The following is a 23,796-nucleotide window of genomic DNA, read 5'->3' on the forward strand; positions in this document are numbered from 1 at the left end:
CGACATGGACAATGCTATGCTGGTTCAGCAGAATGTGGAATACAATTGCACGATGATTGCTCACTTCCCAAATATCATTTGATAATGACGTTGGACGAAGAGAAAGGGACATGTTATTTTTCTTTGCGAGGAATCCGGTCGGTTTTTACTCAAGTATTCGAACCAAGAAAGATTCGGCTCAACCGTGATAGGTTCAAAGTGCATAGAGTGATTTGAAGTCTATAAAACACATCTCGTGTGAGAAGTGTCGTAAACTCAAGTCATTTGTAAGTTTATTGAGTCTAGCAGGTTCAAACCCTGGATTGGTATGACTCTCTTGAGGATATCTAGTTTAGACCACATAGTCATTGATAAGACACTGTCATACAAACCACCATCGTCTTGAAGGTTAGGGTTACGTTTTGGAACCTGTGCCTTCCTGAGGTTGCAATGTACTCAAACAATACGCTATGAAAGGGGTCTCAGCACAAGTCTCACACGTTATAAAACGGCGCTAACCATTCTGGAAGGTGTAAAGGATGCTTTGAAGGTGCCATTGTCATATGTATTGTTAGGGAAAGACACCCAGGGAAAGTTATATGTTTCTGGGCGTACCTGTATGGCTGCTGATTAAAGACGAAAGGACTGTCTAGATTTACACCTAATCAAATTTGACAAAGCAGTGTCCCTGCAAAAACTGCGAGGACCTGTACAATGCCATGCAGGACTACTCCCCAAGCAGAGGAGGCACGGGGTTCCAGCAGGTTTTTGACGTGTGGGTTGGCTATACAACAACAAAAAATGACAAAGTAGAAAGGGCGACAAAAACGCCTAAAAACACGTCAAAAACCTGCCGGAACCCCTCCTCTGCTAGGAGAGTAATGCAGGACATCAAAATATTGAATGACTTCGTTCAATGATTGTTCACAACCCAGATATCGTTTGATAATGACGTTGGACGAATAGAAAGGGACATCTTATCTTTTTGCGAGGAATCGTCGGTTTTTACTCAAGTCCTAGAAAGGTTCGGCTATAGTGTGAAAGGGTTTAAAGTACATAAAGTAATTCGAGGTCTATAAAACACCTTTCGTGTTAGCAGTGTCACAAACACAAGTCATCTGTAAGTTTATTGAGTCTAACCTGTTCATAGACTCTCTTGAGGATATCGAGTTTAGTGCTCAGCCCGCAAAGTATATTGATAAGACAACCATCGTCTTGAACGATACGTTTGGAATCTGCACTTTCATGCGGATGCAATGTACTCAAACAATACGTAATAAAAGGATTCCAGAAGGTGCCAACAATGCTTTGAACTTGCTATTGTCATATTTAGTGTTAGGGAAAAGGCATTAGTTATAAGTTTCTGGGCGTACCTGTAAAGGACCGTACAGTTGCTTGTGGCATTTTTGATACTTTGGTATCTATCAACTAACGATGCTTGTTACTGAGTTATCATGAACAGTCCTGGCAGACAAATTGTTTATGAGATAAGAAAAGATAACTGACCAGGCGCACGCGCTTAGGATCGATGGTCAGCTTCAACTAAAGAAACTTGGACAAAAGATACTGAACTCCTGAGGTGGAAAAATGCAATAACAGGACACTAACAAATGACATGTCAGCGGCTATCATCATTATCAAGATACAAATAATTGCTGGTATTACTTTTGTGTAACCATTGGACAATGATTCGCCAAAGTTTCAATTCGTTGTTTTTCCCTGCCGGGTTAGAGAGGGACAGAGAACATCAAAGTGTTGGAATCGTCGCCTTTCTGGACCATTAAAACGTCGTGTGGCTATTTCTTACAACTGTGGTGTTCACAGATAGCCATGAAAACATCTGCGGTGGAGACAACCAGTCTAGTCTAGACTCAGTAGTAAACAACGTTCTGTGTGGTAATTTTTCCGATGAGCAAGCTGTATTGAAAGATATAACGTTTTGCCTCGAACTTTACCCTTATTTATGATTATAAAACCTCTGACCAGGTGATCAACCCTGCACATTATAAGTGTTTTACGCTGGAGGTAAAACCATGAAACACTTAGAACTCCTTCCCCGTTGTTTTAGTATCTTAGGAGTCCATATCCCAGCTAGTCTATGCACATGTAGTATATTGAGTCAATCTAACATATTTCAAGGTGTTAGAAAAGCTGTAAAAGACCATGCAATAATCTCTAACAGACTTGTTTTATGGAGACTGGGAGTTCATATCATTAGTGAGGCGAGCAGATACGCGTCTTTAGGTCTTGTTGTAAAAGTCTGTGCTATTGTTCTTTGTTTACAGCCTCTTCCATGTCTTTGGATCACCAGGAGATTATCAAGAGGCACATTACATTGCAGATGTCTCCTAGCTGAGAACACTTATAACGTTACGTGTAATTTTGATAAGTTCAACATGATTTGCAGTCACAAAACCATGACAAGTTCCTTTTCCCTAGAAAGGTTGTATTGTAAATAGTTTTACCTTCATACTTTCCTCACAGCAGAGTTATCTAAAGATGCATTTCCCAGATCTTGTGACAGATGGCACGAGACATTTGCTTCTTCAATATCAGGTTGTAAAACCATTACGACACGTCTTTCATATTCTCCTTCCGTGCGTGAAACGTGATGTCCTCAGAAATGATTTTCATTGATAACAATAACCTAATGTGGAACCCGCTACCAAGTTCATCTTCGACTCTTTAGTTCTGACAAGATGAACTGTTCTCTCTCGTGACCATGATAATTGTGCATACCGCCGTCAATGTAGTTTGAATGTCTACCACTTTGTGAACATGGACATCACAAAAGCTAGTCCGGACAAGACAGACGGGAGGACAAAAGAGCCCACCCTGGAGCGACCTGAGAGCTGTCAGACCATAGACGAGAGACGTTCATCCAGCGCGTGCCTATAAAATATGGGAAAACATCACATTGAATGATAGATCGACAAACTTTGCTCAAAATAACAACCACATATTACAAAAGGTATAAAATTCTATTGAACTCTTCATTATTCTGAAGAAGCCATGCATCTTTTTGTCGTCGCCGTCCTAAAATTCATCTTGTACCCCCAGTGACCTTCAGTTTATAGAAGTTTCCTTATTTTCAATTTATTTATTTATTTATTTATTTTGATTTACCACATTTTGTGGAAGGATTGACATAACAGGTGAACTATCACCTTTTCAAGATGTCATCCCAGACCGGACTGTAAGATTTGGACCATCGCACACCGGGGCATGCCCCTACTCTTTTTCGAAAGGTGTGGTGGGTTCTTTAACGTGCGCGGGGTGTTGCTCTCCCCAAACACGGGACCTCCATTTAACGTCCTATCCGAGGGACGTCCCTAACCCTAGATGAGCTAGGTACTCATTTACACCTGAGTGAAGTGAGGAAAGTCGTGTTAAGTGCCTTTCCCAAGGGCACAACGTCGGGGCGCAAGTTCGGACATGTCTCTGGGCGCACCTGGGATTAGATCCCGGGACCCATTGTTTGACAGTCGCGTGCTCTACAGTTGCGCCACACGACGCCACAATTCTCTGACGAATTCCCAGTTTTTCTTGTAGTTTCCGTCAGGCAGTTGTTCGAAGCTGAGATTTGAAATATGTAGCTCATTTTTATTTATCTATTTATCTATTGGTTCGGCATGTAAATGCCAGGGTTGCCCAACTAGCCGGAGGCTATTACAAAGGGCCAACCCATGTGCGGCCGACTGTAGGTTTTTGGACCATTCCACACCGGGGCATGCCCCTACTCTTTTTCGAAAGGTGTGGTGGGTTCTTTTGCGTGCGTGGGGTGTGGCTCTCCCCAAACACATCCTATCGTCCTAACGTCCTATCCGAACTCATTAAGTATCATTTATTCATTGAACTTCAAATGTCATTCTGTGTGGTTTGATGGAGTTGCCTGGTGACACAGGTGACAAGGCCTGCTGTGGTTGAGAGCTGTGAAGTCTTAACAAGACGAAGTTTCACACCACGCATCAAAGATAAAAGACCCGCATCTCATAGCCTCTATCAGGCTCCACAGGTTGCTGGAAAGCCACATTATCGCGAATTTCGCGATTTAGTATGACCGGGGTCATAGTAGAAATTTGCCAAATAGACAGATAACATTCCAGAGGAGTTAGCTGGTCAGGGAGTACAGTTTGCAACCTCTAGCTGGCATGTTATCTGTCTATTTGGCAAAGTTCTACTATCTTTCCAGCGACCTGTGGAGCCTGGTAGAGGCTACGCATCTCCCAAGATGTCCATAAAGCCCAGGTTACACATAGCCGAACATGGCTCCCGAACGCTAGCCGACTCAGGTCGGCTGAAGTTCGGGAGCAGTCTGACCAGTTTTCGGGCCACGCCTATCTTTGGCGCCGAACATGCGCCGAGGATGCGCCGATCATCTCCTAACCAGTACACGACTTACTCCCGAATGGGCCCCGAATGCTTTCTAGCCTACTCCCAACCATCCCGACCTCTAGCCGCAGACTGCCGAATCTCTCCTGACTAATCCCCGACCGATTGCAGACTTTCTCACGAATTGAAATGGACATATTCAGCGACTTTCAAAAGAGGGGTCACTTTCGTTTTTAATTAAAATAATCCATTCTTTTATGTTGTTAACATCACCGAGATATCGAATTCGGATCATGGCTAGCTTTAATACTGCTTTTAGTGCTCTTCTTTGTTTTTGGTCGTGTGAAGGTCGGGGGTGATTCGTCCACGTTCCGATAGTAGTCACTTGGTTGAGAATTAGTTAGCAGAGATTTGTCTTCGGCCTTGGGGTGAGTTATGGGTAGGTTGGAAACTAGTTGGGAGTAAGTCAGTAGTGTTTCTGGCGTGGTTAAGGTTCTGATTTTACTGCTGACTCAATCCCGAATACCAGCCGAGCACTAGCCGACCGCGCCGAACACCAGCCGAACACCAGCCGACCCATTTCAGACCCTCCGTCCAGAGGCGAATGTTTTGAAATTTTCAAAACATTCGGCTGGCGCAACCGAACACCAGCCAACTCAGCCGAACGCCAGCCGACTCAGCCGAACGCCAGCCGACCTAGTTCCCGAATCACTGCCGAATCACTCTAACCATGGTCGGGGGAGAGTCGGGAGGCCATGTTCGGCTATGTGTAAAGCCCAGGTGTTCGGCTGGTGTTCGGTGCGATCGGCTTGTGTTCGGCTTGTGTTCGGGAGTAAGTCAGCAGTAAAATTAGAACCTTAACCGCGCCAGAACCACTGCTGACTTATTCCCAACTAGTTTCCAACCTACTCATAACACACCATAAGGAAGTAGAGAAATCACTGCTAACTCATTCCCAACCAAACTGACTACTACTAGAACGTGGGCGAATCAGCCCCGACCTTCACACGACCAAAAATAGAGAAAAAAGCTAAAGCCGTATTTAAGCTAACCGTGATCCGAATTCGATCTCTTGGTGATGTTAACAACATAGAAGAATGGATTATTTTCTTTAAATATGAAAATGACCCCTCTTTTGAAAGTCGCTGAATATGTCCATTTCAATTCGTGAGAGTGTTAGCAACCGGTCGGGAATTAATCAGGAGAGATTCGGCTAGAGGTCGGGAGGGTTGGGAATAGGTTAGAAAGCATTCGGGGCTTGGTTGGGGGTAAACTGTGTATTGGTTATTAGGAGATGGTTGGGACATGTTCGGGGCAGATTCGGCGCATGTTCGGCGCCAAAGATAGGCGTGGCCTAATTCTGGTCAGACTGCTCCCGAACTATCGCCGAACCGAGTCGGCAGGCGTTCGGGAGCCATGTTCGGCTATGTGTAACCTGGGCTTAACCTGGGCTTAAAGATGATATTTAGGAGGATCAGCTTTATGGACGATAAAGTGATTTTCCCAATCTACATCGAAATGAAAAACAATTTTAAAGAAATCCTTCCTACTAAGCAATTGTGACTGTTCAGCACTTGTTCAGTTTTGATTCGTGAACGTTTCTCACTTTCTATATTCTGGGGTCTATAAAACATATAACGTGTTAATGATGTTGCAAATATATTACGTTTATTGACTATGAGTAGTTCATAACTGCATGAGTATATGTCCTTGTTGTGTTTTGTTTTCTTCTTATAGAAGTTATTTTTGATTATCAGTGACATGAGCGATACTTCGATGTTTATCAGAAAAATATGATGTACTTCTTGTTACCTAGTTCTTGTAAACAGATTTGAGTTGTCATATGAGTTAAGGCGACTTGACACGACGCATGCGCTCAGGATCGATGGGTAGTTGGTAGCCCCTACCCCACGGATGGCTGGAAAACATATAGTCTCTACCAGTCCCCGCGGATGGCTGGGAAAATAGTAGAAATTGTCCGAACAGAATTATTAGTATGCTTAGGGAGTCGGCTACAGATAGAGGGTACTCAGGGTAGCCATCCACGAGGCGGCAAACTGTAACTTCTATAGCGGGCTCCTCTGGCATGTTATCCGTCTATTTGGCCAATTTCTGCGATTTTCCCAGCGACCTAGGGAGCCTGGTAGAGGCTAGGTAGCTGGTAGCATGAACTCATGAAACTGTGACAAAAGATGCTGACCTCTTGAGATGGACAGTAATAAATGTCAGCAGCTATCATCGTTATTGTGATACAAAGACAATTTGCTGAAATTTCAATTTGTAATTTTTCACATATAAAGTTCACGTGGGGTTAGGGGGCATCACAGTGTTAAAAGCGACACCTTTTTTTACATAGCGACGCCTTTCCTGACCATTAAAACTTGGTGTGCGTATTTCTTACAGTTGTGGTGTTCATATCAAATAGACATGAGAACATCTGGGATGGAGACAGGCAGTCTACAAGAGCGCACATGTATTTTATGTGTTCAACAAAATTACCTAATTGCACCAATGGTTATATACCATACTCGGCATACTGCAGGGCATACTGTAAGTAAAGCGACGGAATAGATGAAATGCCGCGACAGTTACAGTCCATATCGGAGTTAGATCATATAGTTCAGTAGGTCAATTTAACATATTTGCAGGCGTTAGAGAAGCTGTAAACCTACGCAATCCTTTTTGATTGACTTATTTCATGGAGACCTGACTTCATTAGGTACCAGTTCTGCTTAATCTGACAATCAAAGTCTGTCTTGTATTGTTCTTTTACAGGAAGCACAAGCTAGGGGTCTTGGCTAGTGGACCGCATTGAAAGAAAGCATTCCAAAATAACCGTATTCAGACTTTGTTCAAGACGGACACCATTGGTTTAGATAGATTAGTAAAAACAACAATACGATGACAAAGTTTAAACTTTCTTTTCATAGTAAAAGCTGCATGTTACGTATTCTAAATCTTCACAGCGCGGAAATATGTATTTTTCCCGGATCTTGTGACAGATGGCATGATGTTTTTGCTTCTTGTGTAGCAGGTTGTAAAATCATTACGACGTTTCTTTCACATTCTTCTTCGGTGCGTGAAACTTGACGTCATCGGAAATGATTTTCATTGATGAAAATAACCAGATGTGGAACCCGCTACCAAGTTCATCTTCGAGTCTTTGACATGTTCTGACAAGATGAACTGTTCTCTCTCGTGACCATGATAATTGTGACCCACCGCCTGCCCTGTAGTTTGGATGTTCACCACTTTGTAAACATGGACATTACAAAAGCTTATCAGGACAAGACAGATGGGAGGACAAAAGAGCCCACCCTGGAGCGACCTGAGAGCTGTCAGACCGTTCATCTAGCGCGTGCTTCAAAGAGAAAATATAGATAGATGCACTTTTAGATACATGAACATGCAGGTTAACGTTACATTGCTATACTCCTTTTATAGGCAGACATGGACCCTATATAACATTGAAATGTATTTGCTCATGTATTATGCTCAATACGACCATTCATCCTTACGCTTTCAACCAAGTTGTCTGAAAAGAAATGAGGTAAGTCTAGCCTCTACCAGGCTCCGCGGATGGCTGAAAAAAATTGTAGAAATTGGCTAAATAGAGTGAATAGTATGCTAAGAGAGTCGGCCAGGGAGAGAGGGTGTATATTGATTGGACCCTCTCCGTAGCCTCTACCAGGCTTAGCCATCCGCGGAGCCGGGTAGAGGCTACGATAAGTCCACAAGGCCTTATTATCTCCATGAAAAATGGAGATATAGTTTTGGGTGTGTCTGTGTGTGTGTGTGTGTGTGTGTGTGTGTGTGTGTGTATGTGTATGTGTGTGTGTGTGTGTGTGTATGTGTGTGTGTGTGTGTATGTGTGTGTGTGTGTGTGTGTGTTTGCGTTTCCGCACTACTGTCGACAGCATAACTCCAGAACCTCTGGACGGATTTCAATGATATTTGGTATGTGGGTAGGTGTTGTGAAGCCAAAATTCAAGGTCGATTTTTGGCCCCCTGGTATATGACCTTGGTACTGCAGCACAACTTCCGTTTTTGTATCTTTTGACCTGGACGTGCTGTGGTCTTGTTTAAGAATAGCTTCTCTGACAGCCTCCGCCATCCCCAGTTCATTAATACTGCAACAGTATTCATTTGTTTATTCATTTATCCATCTATCTATTTATTTATTCATTTCAGTTCAATGCACTCAGTGTCAGCAAACAGCAACGTTACAAGAATGTATCAAACCATACGAGAAACTAAGGTTTATAAGGGTATAGACATGTACATCTGCTAATGGTTATTCAGATTACTCTCCAAGCAGAGGAGGGGTTTCGGCTGGCTTATGACGTGTTTTTAGGCGTTTTTGTCGGGCTTTCTGCTTTGTCATTTTTTTTCTGTCTTTTGGTGGCTATACAAAAAAAATGAGAAAGTAGAAAGCCCGACAAAAACACCTAAAAACACGTCAAAAACCAGCCGAAACCCCTCATCTGCTTGGAGAGTAATTCAGATGCCATTCTCCGTGGTTCCATCCGTGTTACCTAGTGATATAGCTACAGGTGACAAGGCCTGCTGTGGGGAAGTCGTAACAATGGATGATGCTCAAGAACACGCATCAAAGATAAGAAGATTCTTTGATCTTATCTCTTTAGCATTTCAATGTACAAGAAAGCTGCACAAAGCAATAATGAAATTTTGGCTAAGCTTCATTGACAGGGGTTCTTTTGATAGTCACGTCTTTTGACAATGTGACGGCTCTTGTGAGGAAGAAGATAGGAACCGCGTCATCGTAATGGACCAAGGCCATTGTATCTAGATGTTATTGTATGTTCTAAGCAAGGACTTCTATATAATGTCCTTGATCTAAGTGAGTGCTAGTATTAGAGGATAAAACTTTATTGGTACACAACCAAAGACTTTTAAGACATAGCTGTCCTTCCAGTCACATTCTAGCTTATAGGTTATGTACCAAAAACTTTGTTATGCAGTGATTCACCAACTTGATGAATCCATTTAGTCACGGATTGCCTTAGAGATTTGGAAGTGACGTCAGACTAGAGGCGTCATCTAGCTGGTTATATGAAAACTGCAGCCTTGCTGTGAGGAGCAACAAATTATCTTTGCCGATCAGAGGCTCGAGGGTGGCATTGTTCTAACTTTTGGAGCCAGATGACGGCTGTATTACGCTTTAAACGTATTCGGCAACATATGCGCTCTTAAAGAAACTCGCATTTCTACGTACTGTGCCTTTAAAAATGTGCTTTCCAAAAGTGCAGACGGACAGGCGCCTTTAAGTTAAACATCGATGAAAAAGCCACGATTTTCGGTGAAAAAACACTTCGGCTGCATCTCGCCAGGTGTCGCCACTGTACTGTAATGTTTAAAGTGACCTCCTTATAATAATTATACGTGGCGACTGCCTGCAAGGTAGCTGCGAACTGAGTTCAAGTCCCAGAAAATCTTAACCCTCTCAAACGCTATTTCCTGCATATTGAGAGCAAATTTGGCATGTTTAAACTTAGTGCACAGACATCGAGGTCAGCCGACGCTCTGTTAACGTTTTGACTTTTCAAAGGGAAATCTGGCATTCGACTACGCCTTACGAAGAATATCTCAATACGTAATGCTTAACAATAATGAATTCAGGATAACAAATAGCGTGCTACGTTAAAGTTGGATTACAGCGGACCGGCTGCGATTAACGGCGAAGTTGAAATAGTAGACCGTAATTAGTGTCTCTAAGACCCTCTTTTCCGACTGAACATTTTTTCCCGTTGTCCGGACAGTCCGACCAAGGACATTGTCCTTGGTTCGACTGGACAGGTTTTTCCACTAACATACCCCCGGACGGACCCTCCCTACATCAGTTGTACCCTTGGGCCATTCGTGATGCTACCAATTCATTAGCCATCATGTATTAGTGAATTTACCGTTAAATGTTGCTGAATTTAACGTTTAGCGTTGCCAGGAACCCCCATGCAGACCCTCTTAAGTGGAAAACCGATGCCAGCCGCGACGGCTCTGCGGTGTCCAAGTATTAGTTACACGCTAACACGTGATCAGTACCGTACATCAAAAAGAAATCAGATAAAGATATATTTTCGATAAGGATATAGATTTTTCTTTTGCTGTAGGCGGTGTCGCTCTATTTGCAATGATTTACAAAAAATATTCGGGCCGAATAAGCAGCGATCGGTTCACAATATATGTATTTCATGATTGCTGAATGATATATATATATAGTTTCCACGAAACTAAAATGTTTCCTTCTGCATATCAGTTGCATTCGTATTGAAATAACAATATCTTTATTTATTCCGGCATATATTCCAACATAATTTCCACATACAGAGACTTGCCTGTACTCGTGTTTCGCTCTCCAATAAACTTCGATATACAACATGTAGTATTACCGTACTACTACTCAGGTCCAGGTCAAGGTCCAAGTTCAGGTCCGGATCTGGACTGAATTTTCTGCACCGGTACCCACCCCTACTCTTAACTATCAAAAAAGCTATACGTTTATAATTAGCATCGCGCTTCGAGTTTGTGCTGATTTACCTTTTACCTATATCATACAAATGTAGCCACTGCCAAAATTCCAATCCAAACTGGCCTTATTGGACTACTAGTGCTATATTCTGTTTGTTGTTTTTCTGTAGAATACCTGCCAGTATTCATGAAATATCAAAAATAAATTATCCGTGGGTTTTAGTTCTGCACCTCCAAAGAGGTATCACTTCATGAGTTGTTTTTCTCCAGGATTCGCGTGCATAAATGTACACAATAAACCTTACAGTTTTTGTGTAAAGAAACAGACAATCATGAATCCATGATGTTGTTTTGAAGTTTGTTTCAGTATGAAATCATCTCATTACGTTTTTACAGTGTTTCAGAGTGTGACGTTTGCAGCCAATCCAATATTATGGTAAGCTTTAATCTTTTGTTTTCTGTTACTATTTGGCAATCAAAAGTAGAAATTGTGTTGAGTCTCGAGTCAGGCTTATAAATATCGACGAGCGTCTTGCACGGTGAAGGACGTGTATTTTGCTGTCCGGAAACCTGACAAGTGGCATCATGCCGGGAGGGCAACAGCAGTCCCGGACAAACACTGGAGGTAGGCAGTCTGTTTTGAGCCCTCTATTCTTTTCGAAAAAGATACAACGTTCACCCTTGAAAATATCTATTTTAGATATAATTGGCAAAAACTCCTGTTTCTGCTGTTTTTTCGCCCTCTATTTTTTTCGAAAAAGAAAAAAAAGTTCACCCAGTTGCTGTCATTGAAAAGACTTTGTGTCACTTGTTTGGATATTTTCGTATCTAAGCATGTATTTTCCCTAATAGAGTACTATATAATATCATTCAATGTGGGTAGCTGAAACGTAGTTTAAACGTTTAACGAAAACAAATTGTTCATTTGTTTGTTGTATGTTTATCCCGATCGATAATATTCCATCTGTATTGTTCCTGGACTACTTACGCTGTTAATGGCGGTTTGTTGGTTCATTCTGTAGTGACGACATAATGACTGACTGACTTCGGCTCTTATAAAATAAGTTATATGAATTTAATAACTTATCAACATGAGTTTTTGAAAAAAGGGCATCAAATGTTTCTACAAACAGCAGGAAGAAGATGAGAAAATTTATATCTGGCCAAGATTTATGTTGACGTTTGTAAAAGATTTCCTCGCCATCCAAATTCTTTTATGAAAATATCCGAAGACTTATAGATTATTCAACAAAATGTATACTAGTACATTTTTGTATAACAAATATAACAGGCTATGTCTAGACCTCGTGGCCAGATTGGTGTCTACTAAATTGTACCATAATTTCGTCATAAATATCTTACATACATGTTGCCAACATTTGCAGATTCGTTGATGCTTGAAGTATCGGCGGAAAATTTTTTGAAAGTTTTTTTTTTAAGATTACTCAAATCTCTGATTGTTTTACCTGTGAATTGAGGGAATATCAATCATGTTTCATATTTCACCCAGGCACCACGCCCAAGCAGCCCCAGACTGATTGGATGCGACGTGCGGACGCCGCTGCGAACATACCCAACCCTATGTACGTCACCAGAGCAGGTAAACTGTTTTTCAATAACGGATCTATCAATCAATCAGCCACAGGCATCAGGGCAGATGCATGGCGGCTGCAGACATCTCCCTCCAGGATGTTCTGTTTTCGGCCAGAACTTTTCAGTCGGCTCTGCTGACTCCTAAAGCGTCCAGCACATTAAACACTTGGTCCTCCCATCTGCTCCTGGGGCGGCCTCTAGGGCGCCTCCAAGTTGGATCTTAAATTCTAAAACATTCTCTGTTTCAATCTCGGTATTATGATTAGTATTCTAACAAGTGCTTTTTTGTTGCCTTGGTGTTTATCACTTGAAATATCTAAATAGCGAAAGTGATGACGATCTGTCAACCCCTCTTGAATTTTTCACATTCAAAGTCTCAAACAAAATCGATCCCTGTAGTTCCAAAAAAAGCTGCTAGGAGGGAGAGGGTGAACCCTACTGTTATGTGCTGATAACAAGGCTAAGAGGAAGATAGCCGCACACAACGGAGATGAACTTTAGACTGGCTCCGGGCCCGACCATGGCCGTTCGTAGTTGGCCTTCATGGCGTCGGGTAGCTCGGTGAAGTATGAGAAAGCTGGGCCGCTGAGGTAGGTGGGCAGATGACGCAGCTTTGCCGGGTCGTCTAGCTGCTGAGAGTCGGCCCAGACGTCGAACTGTTGGATCCATTTAAGCGTCGCTCCCGTCGAAGGAGGGGGGGGGGGGGGAGTCTGGAGCGTCGTGCGGCCATGGCGTGGGTAGAAAATGTACTCGAAAGTACAAGGCGCTGCCACCAATTGTTATATTCTGATAACAAGGGCTTAGGCTAAGAGGAAGGCAACCGCACACAACGGAGATGAACTTTAGACTGGCTCCGGACCACATGGCCGGAGGTTTATTAACACAGGGACAGTGCCCTATAATAACACATCCCATATGTGACTTCCCCCCATATTTGGTGGGACCTGGTCACCACACTATGCCACTCAGTCATTTGAAGAGGACGAAATATCAAAAGCGCAAGTGCTGTGTCACCACAATAGAAGGTCTCTAGCATATAATAATCTTATCAAGTTTTGCCAATATCTTCCAACTGTCCAAATATCATATCGATCATCCACATATCATATCGATCGTGTTAAAACAAACAGAAAGGAACATACTCACCTACACAAACACGCATAAACAAATACACACAAACACAACACATGTACACACACACACACGCGCGCACACACACACACACACAAACAAATACACACAAACACAACACATGTACACACACACACACGCACACACACACACACACACACACACACACACACACACACACACACACACACACACACACACACAACAATCTTTGCGATAGTAACAATCGCTATATTGCTGAATAGAATGATTATCTAAGTGTCCCAAAATATATGTAATGCTGGTCCAGAACGAAGTAATGATGAATATATATTCGACTACCCAAAATACCCACGCATTTGTTGTAAAACGGTTGCATTTATCTCGTGTTAAAACAGATGCAACTTATGATGCGGACACCAACAAGAAGGTGAACTGTCGCAGTGTCTGCAAGAGGCTGTTGCTGGCCTCCGGCCTTGTGTTCGGCTTGGTTGTAGTCGCCATGTTGTCATATTTGACCGGTAAGTCAGCTTAGATTCCTTTAAATAAGATATGACGTCTGCAATTAGGTTAGGAAATAATGTTTTCAGTCGGGTGTATGATTGCATACCTTATCCACTTCAACTGATTTTATATACCGCAGTTAAAGTTATCAGCGTTTCTGAGGAGATGGCCAAACTTTCTGCGGAGATGGCCAAACGTAACAGCCTGACTGAACTCCGAATGACTGATTTTGAACGTAAGTACATTGACCTAATATTATAATAATTGATTGCCAATTTTCTCCTTAAACCCTTGTAATTAGAATACTGACACCAAAAAGATGGGTATAGATACCCTAGGTATATTTTGCTGTTACATTAATCTGCAATACTCGCCAGAAGGTTATGTTTTCGGTTTGCCATGGTGGAGTGGCTATGGTCGCATGTGTGTTTCATGTAAAGCTGAGCATAACTCTTTAAGCTGTGGATAGATTTTTAGGATATTTGGTAGGTGGGTAGATGTACTAAGTATCGAGGAGACGAGGGTCAAGCTCAATAATGGGCCTCCATGTCTGTGTGTTTGTATATTATCAGCGTTCCTTAAGAAGTTGTCAATGGATCTTTATGATATTTAGTAGGTTGGTTGTGAATAATAGCCACGTTTTGTTGGTGAAAATCCACGTACGTCTAGGATTCCGGTAATATCTGATTTTTGTTTCTGTTAGGGTCTCCGGGAGCAATGGGACCACCTGGAGAGAGGGGACCAATAGGGCCTGCCTGTCCTGTTGCCGGGCCTCCTGGACCTCCAGGTGAAAAGGGGGCCATGGGCGCGACAGGTCCTGGGTCTGCCGGGCCTCCTGGACCTCCTGGAGAAAAGGGAGCCATAGGGCCGGCTGGTCCTGTGTCTTTCGGGCCTCCTGGACCTCCAGGAGAAACAGGACCCATGGGGCCAGCTGGTCCTGTGTCTGCCGGGCCACCTGGCCCTCCTGGAGAAAAAGGAGCCATGGGGCTGCCTGGTCCCGGGTCTACCGGGCCCCCGGGAGAAAAGGGAGCCATGGGGCCGCCTGGAGAAAAGGGACCGGTGGGGCCAGCTGGTCCTATGTCCTTTGGGCAACCCGGACCTCCTGGAAGGAAAGGTGCCCAAGGGCTGATGGGTCCTCCAGGGCCGCCAGGAAGCTCAGTCTGCCCTGATGGACCACAAAAACATCCTCAAACATTCGGACGCCCCGATTCGAATAAAGGTAAGCCATCAATCCTTTTTTCTTGTTAAACGTCTATTTGAAACGAAGCGTCATGTTGGTTTTTTTGTCCTTGTTTGATTGAAATGCTACCTCATAAAAGCTTAAAAGGTGATTCGGTGTCCTGATGAAAGGCTGTGCTGGAATCGGTGTCCGATCCTTTTCTTGTAGGCCTCACCAATTTTATTTGTTGATTCTCGGATTTTTTTGCAGAAAAAGATTGGAGCGACAGGGCGATTTTTTTGTGTGCAAATAGTCTGGGGTGAAGATAAGGGTTTACATAACATAGATGATAAGAGGATTATTAAAGCTTGAGCTTTGTGTGGCTTGTTTTAATACAATGCACCCCTTTCTTTGTTCTAGTGCTATAATTTCAGTAACAAAATTACCCTTTGCCATGTAATATATGGATTGATATTCAGAAATAGTTTTCATAAATGAAAAATTATAACTTATAATATGATCATGTTACCACACCTTTTAGGTATGTGCAGGCCTCTATAATCTATTTTGGTGCATGGCTATTGAGTTTTACAACTGAACAGAGAGTAAAATTGGGAGTTAGAATTTGTGAATGGGAATAGCGACCCAATTGTTTTTTTTTTAATGGGAAAAACAGGACAGGCTATTCCGAGAAGCAACAAAAAAAATTGGCGTGGCCATTCCTGACAATGCTATGCCATTGTAAACATTTGTTTAGTGTCTTGTCCCGGAGGTTATACGAAATGGCGTGGAACGTGCTTCAAACTGTTCAACATATTCAAGACCTTCAGCGAAGCAGACGCCACCTGTCGTGAAGATGGTGGCACCCTCGCCATGCCCCGAGACGCTGAGACCAATGACTTCCTGGTCTCCTTACAACAACAGCACATTTACTGGATCGGCCTGCACGATTTGCGTAAGGAAGGCAAGTTTGAGTGGATAGATGGGTCTCCACTTGGCCAGTACAGCTCGTGGTTTCCGAGGCAACCAGACAACGCTGGAGGGAATGACGATTGTGTCCTTTACCACCGTCACCAATGGTGGGACTGGGAATGCCGCACCACGGCACGCTTCTTCTGCCAGGTCACTCAAGGTACATCACACCATTTATTGGTATCATTGCAAATGGTTATATTTATTAATTGGTTTAGCCAGGGTTGCCCAACTAGCCGGAGGCTATTACTACGGGCGAACCCATGTGTGGTCATAGGACTGTAGGTTTTGGACCATCGCACACCGGGGCATGCCCCTACTCTTTTTCGAAAGGTGTGGTGGGTTCTTTTACGTGCGCGGGGTGTGGCTCTCCCCAAACACCGGACCTCCATTTAACGTCCTATCCGAAGGACGTCCCTAACCCTAGATAAGATAGGTACTCATTTACACCTGAGTGAACTGAGGAAAGTCGTGTTTAGTAAGTGCCTTGTTTGACAGTAGATACACGTGGCGTCGTGTGGCGTAATGGATAGAACATTCTACTCAGTAGAATGCATGTTCTATCCATTACGCCACACGACGCCACGTCTCATTGTATTGCTGAATATCCACATTACATTTTCATTGCCATATCTCTAAACCTTCCCGATGCCGTTCCTCCTTTTACTGGTGACAATTCCGTTCATTCCTTTACAGGACTTACCTAGACGACAGACCGAACGCTTGTCACCACTATGAGACGCTTCTCAGACCGTCTCCTTTTTTTCTGTCAGAAAATGTAACAGAAATACGCAGCTACTGAAGTTTTAAGCGAAGTGCCAACGTAGCAGTTTGTTTGCAGCGTTCTTACTAGTTCGTTGGATGTGATTCTTATGCAGAGCCACAAGAAATTGGCGAATTTTTAATATAGTGTACAATCTTACTCGCTTCAGCTTGTGAATATGTTTTTAAACGCATTTCTCATATTTTCCTATTTAAGTTTGATGTTTTGAAATGATGATTATCTCTCATGTTTACATTTAGGGACAGTGAATATTATGTAATTTGATGTCACCTGTTTGTTCTAATATCTTATTCTCATAGAAAGCAGAGAAGCTTTAATAGTCACTTACTGTGATCGAAGTGATGTAAGTATAACAGAATTATACCAACAAAGAAATGAGTGCTGCAACTTATGAAACCAAAACAGCAGAAAGTCTACTGTGGTGTGAAAAATGCTTAACTTTGTATGAGTAATAGTCTAGTGAAATATCAATTCCATGCAAAATCCAGACCAAGGGTCTGTGCACAAGTTTTAAAACCTCGATGAGGTAAAACCTGTACTTCAAGTGATAGTTGACAAAAATGTATGCCAAATGATTAGACATTGTAATGAGAAGATCATTTAGACCTAGAATAATGGTGCTTTAGCTTTGAGGTGTAACTAGGGGTGTGTACGAAGCCGGCATTTCTTGATGGACCGGTTCGAAAACAACTGGTTCGGAAATATAATCAGTGGACCAGTTTTTGGACAGAATAGAAAATGAATATTTATAATGCCATTATGACTGTTCATTTTCTGGTGGCGATGAATAAAGAATAACGTGCAAAGCGTAGGGCCGCGGCTCACGCAAACTAGTACTAGTATACGACCTGTGCCATGCAAGCTGTCACACAACTGTCATACTCATAAGACATAAAGAAATAAAAGCTTGAAAACAACACGGACAGATTTGATCCTCCGAGTGTTTCTCAAGAGGTACGAGAAAAGAAGGCGTTTATTGATTATTACCTACCATAGAACTCGGAGAGACCATTTAGGACTTTAGGACTACCCCGTTTAGCATCGCGCTCCGAGTTTCTGCTGATGTACCTTTTACCTATATCATAAATGTAGCCACTGCCAAGATTTCAATCCAAACTGGCCCTATCGGTTTTCCAGTACTGTACTGTAAATGCTTTTAAGTTCACGTGGTTTTTATTTCGCGCTAAGGCGAAAATTGAGTGTTCGCGGTGGCTTTAAGTTCACGGCAGCGCTACAGTTACGTACTGCTACAGTATTGCACATACATTTTCGTGGTGGTATTAAGTTCGCGGTGAAACGGTCGCCGCGAAAACCACGAACATAAAACCACCGAGAACATTTCTGCATTAACAGTATTCTGTTACACAATAAACCTTACAGCTTTTGAGTAAAGAAACAGCAGTCAATCATAATAATGTTGTTTTGAAGCATATTACAGTATCAAATCATCTCATTACGTTTTTACATGATATGTCTCAATTGTTCAAAGTGTGACGTTTGCAGCCAATCCAATATTATGATAAGCTTTAATCTTTTGTTTTCTGTTACTATTTGGCAATCAAAAGTAGAAATTGTTTACAGTCTCGAGCCAGGCTTAGATATCGACGAGCGTCTTGCCCGGTGTAGGACGTGTTTTTTGCTGTCCAGAAACCTGACAAGTGGCATCATGCCGGGAGGGCAGCAGCAGTCTCAGTCTAACACTGGAGGTAACAATTTTCTGCTGTTTTATCGCCCTCTAATCTTTTCGAAAAAGAAAAAAAAATCATTCAGTTGCTGTCATTGAAAAGACTTTGTGGCACTTGTTTGGATATTTTCGTATCTAGCTAATGAATGATTTCACCCAGAAAGCATGTCTTTTTCCCAAATAGAGTACCATATAATCATTCAATGTAGGTAGCTGAATCGAAGTTTAAACGTTTAACAAAAACAAATTGTTAATTTATTTGTTGTATGTTAATCCCGATCGATAATATTCCATCTGTAATGTTCCTAGACCACTAACGCTTTTTTTTGGTTCATTCTGTAGTGACGACAAAATGGCTGACTGACTTTGGCTCTTATGTGAATTTCATAACTTATCAAATTGTTTTTTTAAGAGCATCAAATGTTCCTGCAAACAGCAGGAAGAAGAGGAGAAAATTTAAATCTGGCCAAGTTTTATATTGAAGTTTCTTAAAGATTTTTATCGCCATCCAAATTCTTTTATGAAAATATCCGAAGATTTTCAACAAAATCTATACAACAAATAGAACAGGCTATGGCTAGACCCTGTGGCAAGATTGGTGTCTGCTAAAATGTACCATAATTTCGTCATAGATATCCTACATACATATGTTGCCAATATCAATTTGCAGGAAATTTTCAATTTTTTTTTAAAGATTAATGAGATCTCTGATTGTTTTATCTGTGAAGTGAGAGAATATCAATGTTTCATATTTCACCCAGGCACCACGCCCAAGCAGCCCCAGACTGATTGGATGCGACGTGCGGACGCCGCTGCGAACACACCCAACCCTATGTACGTCACCAGAGCAGGTAAAACGTTTTTCAACGATATATCTTGAATTTGGAAATATTCTTTTTAAAGGCACTAAAGCATTTTATGAGGCTTGGAAATATTCTAGTTGCTGTAATCTTTATGGAAATGACATTTAATGCCACTATTGCCCACATTTGCGTGCGGATTTCTTATCAAAAGCGGTCAAAAGCGGCACAAAAATGAGCTACATTGTGATCTTTTAGTTTCACGCGCCTAGTGTAAATAGACGCATACCACAACCCCGCCCACCTCCGTCAAAACGTAGAAATGCAAAATCAAAACATAAAATTGCAAATATTGGACGGACATGCAGTCACTCTCTCATTGGTCAAACCGCTAATTGTGATGGACAGTCAGGATCAGTCTATTAGGGCTTGGATTTTCTGTCAGTTCTCACCACACAACGACATCGTATCTTTGCTCCTTTAATGTCGATATGTAATGGTATAGTGTTATTGAAACTTACTATGTGTAGGAATGACTAATAATTGGAGTTTTGTATTCAAGTTTCAAGCCTCATAATATACTCTGGATGCCTTTGATACATCTTTAGTCAAACGTACACCATTACATAGCACAACAACACATTTGCGATTTTACTATTACATAGACGAAGTGACATGGGGCCGTTTCCACTGTTTTTTTACAAGGTGGTGCTTTTCTGACAGGGGTGTTTCATTACTACCACCCCTGTAGCTACCCCCTATATTTTTGTGTGCTATAGGGAGCAAACACACCCTAGGACTACTACATGCACAGAGTTATCCTCCCTGGGTTTCTGTGCAGGGTTTTCCTTCCCTGTTGATTGAATTTATTATTAAGACATTTGTTTTCTTCACATATAATCTCATGTTTACAAGTTTTCAACAATTACAATTTACAAATACATTGAATTTTTTTTATTGCTTTTTCAATCTCGGCAATATGATATGAGAATTTTACGAAGTACTTTTTCCCTTTGTGTATTACGTGTGATCGATTACATGCCCAGTGGTTTTCTTAGTATTATAACTATATCTTATACGATGTGACGTCACATTAAATGATCTGCGGTACAGTTCTGTTCTTGTTTAGTTTGTTCTTGAACGATCTGTGTACCATTCTCTCATCGAATTCTGATTAAATGGCGCACAGGAATATGCCACATTAGCCAGTCCACACACACACACACACACACACGCACAAACAAATGAACACACACACACACAAACACACACACACACAAATGAACACACGAACACACACACAAATGAACACACACACACAAACACACACACACATACATACACACACACTCAAACACAAACACAAATAAACACATACACACGCACACACACACACAAATAAACACACACACACACACACATACATAACAATCTTTGCGAAAGTAACAAATGCTATATTGTTGAATAGAATGATAATCAAATATTCCGGCGATATTTGAAATGCTGATTCAGGACAAAGTAATTATAACGACGAATATACATTCGACAATACGCAAAATATATACGCATGCCTTTGTTGTAAAACGATTCAATTTCTTACAGCTTTGCGTAGCAAAACCTTTGTCGGATCCGTTGGCATTTTGAATTGAGACGTCACAGGGGTCGCCATACCATTTTACTTGACATGGGAGGGGTGTTTTTTGGTGTCGCTAGCATTCTCTCTATTTTTAACAAATCGGCACGCAACTATCACACATTCAACTCAAATAAACATTCAATACCAATTCATATTCATAAAAAAAAACCGTAATGGCTAAACTAACATAGCAAACCTGAAGTATATGCAGCACAAATACTTAACTCTAGTCTCGTGTTAAAACCGCAGATGCAACTTATGATGCGGACGCCAACAACAAGGTGAACTGTCGCAGTGTCTACAAGAGGCTGTTGCAGGGCTCCAGCCTTGTGTTCGGCTTGGTTGTAGTCACCATGTTGTCGTATTTGACTGGTAAGTCGTCTTATATTTATCTAAATCAGATATGACGTCTTCAATTAGTTTGAATAATGTTTCCATATGGGTGTGTTCTTCCGTACCCTAAACCACTTCAACTGTTTTCATACCGCAGTTAAAGTCACCATTGTTTCTGAGGAGATGGCCAAGCTTAACATCCGAATGACTGATTTTGAACGTAAGTACAATGTCCTCAATTCTGTCCTGGAATGTTTGTCATTAGCATACAGACACCATGAAATTGTGGGTATAGAAAATGGTGGGTATAGATATCGATATATACCTCAAATAGACTTTGCTGTAACATTAATAACCTTAGCCAGAATGTTATGTTTTCGGGTTGGCATGCATAGTGGCGCGGCTCACGGTGGTCGTATGTGTGTTTGATGTGAACAGTATAACTCGAGAAGCTGTGGATGGATCTTCATGATATTTGGTAGGTGTGCACATGTACTAGGTATCGATTAGACGAAGGTCGAGTTCTATAACAGGCCTCCTGGCAGCTTCCTACGGTTCTGCAGCGGTTCATGTATGTTTGCGTTTGTATGTTATCAGCTTAACTCAATACGTTCTCAATAGCTCTTCATGATATTTAGTAGTTTGGTAGTAAATAATTGCCACGTTTTGTTGGTGAAAATCCACGTTTAGGATTCCGGTAAAATCTGATTTTTGTTTCCGTTAGGGTCTCCGGGAGCCATGGGACCGCCTGGAGAAAGGGGACCAATAGGGCCGGCCGGTCCTGTTGCAAACGGGTCACCTGGACCTCCAGGAGAAAAGGGAGCCATGGTTCCTGCAGGTCTTGGCTCTGTCGGGCCACCTGGAGAAAAGGGGGCCATGGGCGCGACAAGTCTTGGGTCTGCCGGGCCTCCTGGACCTCCTGGAAAAAAGGGGGCCATGGGCGCGACAGGTCTTGGGTCTGCCGGGCCTCCTGGACCTCCTGGAGAAAAGGGGTCCATGGGCGCGACAGGTCTTGGGTCTGCCGGGCCTCCTGGACCTTCTGGAGAAAAGGGGGCCATGGGCGCGACAGGTCTTGGGTCTGCCGGGCCTCCTGGACCTCCTGGAGAAAAGGGGGCCATGGGCGCGACAGGTCTTGGGTCTGCCGGGCCTCCTGGACCTCCTGGGAAAAAGGGGGCCATGGGCGCGACAGGTCTTGGGTCTGCCGGGCCTCCTGGACCTCCTGGAGAAAAGGGGGCCATGGGCGCGACAGGTCTTGGGTCTGCCGGGCCACCTGGACCTCCAGGAGAAAAAGGAGCCATGGGGCTGGCTGGTCCCGGGTTTACCGGGCCCCCGGGAGAAAAGGGAGCCATGGGGCCGCCTGGCCCTCCTGGAGAAAAGGGAGCCATGGGGCCAGCTGGTCCTGTGTCCTTTGGGGCACCCGGACCTCCTGGAAAGAAAGGTGCCCAAGGGATGATGGGCCCTACAGGCCCGATAGGTCTGCCTGGAACCTCAGTCTGCCCTGCTGGAACACCTGAACATCCTCAAACGTTCGCACGCTCCGATTCGAAAAAAGGTAAGACATCAATCCTAGTTTCTTTGCTAACCTTTATTTGAAACGAAGCGCCATGTAGTTTTTTTTTCCTTGCTTGGTTGACATTCTACTTCATAAATTAAGGGAGATTTTGTTAATGAATGGCTGTGCTGGAATTGGTGTACGATCCTTTTCTTGTACCATCCCTGACCCTGCTATACTAATGTCAATATTTTTCTACATGTCCTGAAGGATATAAGACATGGCGTGGAGCCTACTTCAAAGCGTGGAACACGCAGAAGTCATTCATCGAAGCGACTAGTATACCTTATTATACCTGGCCCTGCTACTAGTATATCAATGCTACATCGACATTTTTTTTTTCTTTAGTGTCTTGTCCTGAAGGTTACACGAAGTGGGATGGGACCTGCTTCAAATTGTTCAACACAATGAAGACCTTCAGGAATGCGGCCGAGACCTGTCGCAAAGATGGCGGCACCCTCGCCATGCCTCGAGACGCTGAGACCAACAATTTCCTGGTGTCCTTACGTCAGCAGCAGCGCCTGTTCTATTACTGGATCGGCCTGCACGATCGGCATAAGGAAGGAAAGTTTGAGTGGATAGATGGGTCTGCACTTGGGAAGTACAGCTTGTGGGGTCCGGGACAACCGGATAACAGGAATAGTAATGAAGATTGCGTCATGTACTACCTCCGGCAACTTAAAAGAGAATGGTGGGACACGGTCTGCTCCCAATTGGCGGACTTCTTCTGCCAGGTCAATCCCGAAGGTTAAAGTTAAAGTTAAAGTACTCCCTGCACCGACGGTGCATAAGACGGCGCCCCATCTCAATTTCTGCAGCCCTGGGCCACACAACTTTGTGCAAAAAAAAGTCACTACAGAAGGGGGCTAGTC

At 42.9% G+C, this 23,796-nt stretch overlaps 1 protein-coding gene across 1 annotated transcript; it reads left to right on the plus strand.

Moving 5' to 3' along the window:
• The first annotated feature begins 11,382 nt into the window (after positions 1-11,382).
• On the plus strand, positions 11,383-23,676 carry LOC136423992 (collagen alpha-1(I) chain-like). The gene is made up of 11 exons (XM_066412392.1): positions 11,383-11,422; positions 12,308-12,397; positions 13,899-14,021; positions 14,144-14,239; positions 14,708-15,223; positions 15,936-16,295; positions 19,365-19,454; positions 21,289-21,411; positions 21,530-21,592; positions 22,097-22,924; positions 23,288-23,676. Exons 1-11 carry the CDS (start codon positions 11,383-11,385, stop codon positions 23,674-23,676), a joined length of 2,718 nt encoding a protein of 905 aa, XP_066268489.1.
• The last annotated feature ends 120 nt before the right edge of the window (positions 23,677-23,796 follow it).

The sequence above is a fragment of the Branchiostoma lanceolatum genome, chromosome 18 (assembly GCF_035083965.1).
Source record: "Branchiostoma lanceolatum isolate klBraLanc5 chromosome 18, klBraLanc5.hap2, whole genome shotgun sequence".
Lineage (NCBI taxonomy): Eukaryota > Metazoa > Chordata > Leptocardii > Amphioxiformes > Branchiostomatidae > Branchiostoma > Branchiostoma lanceolatum.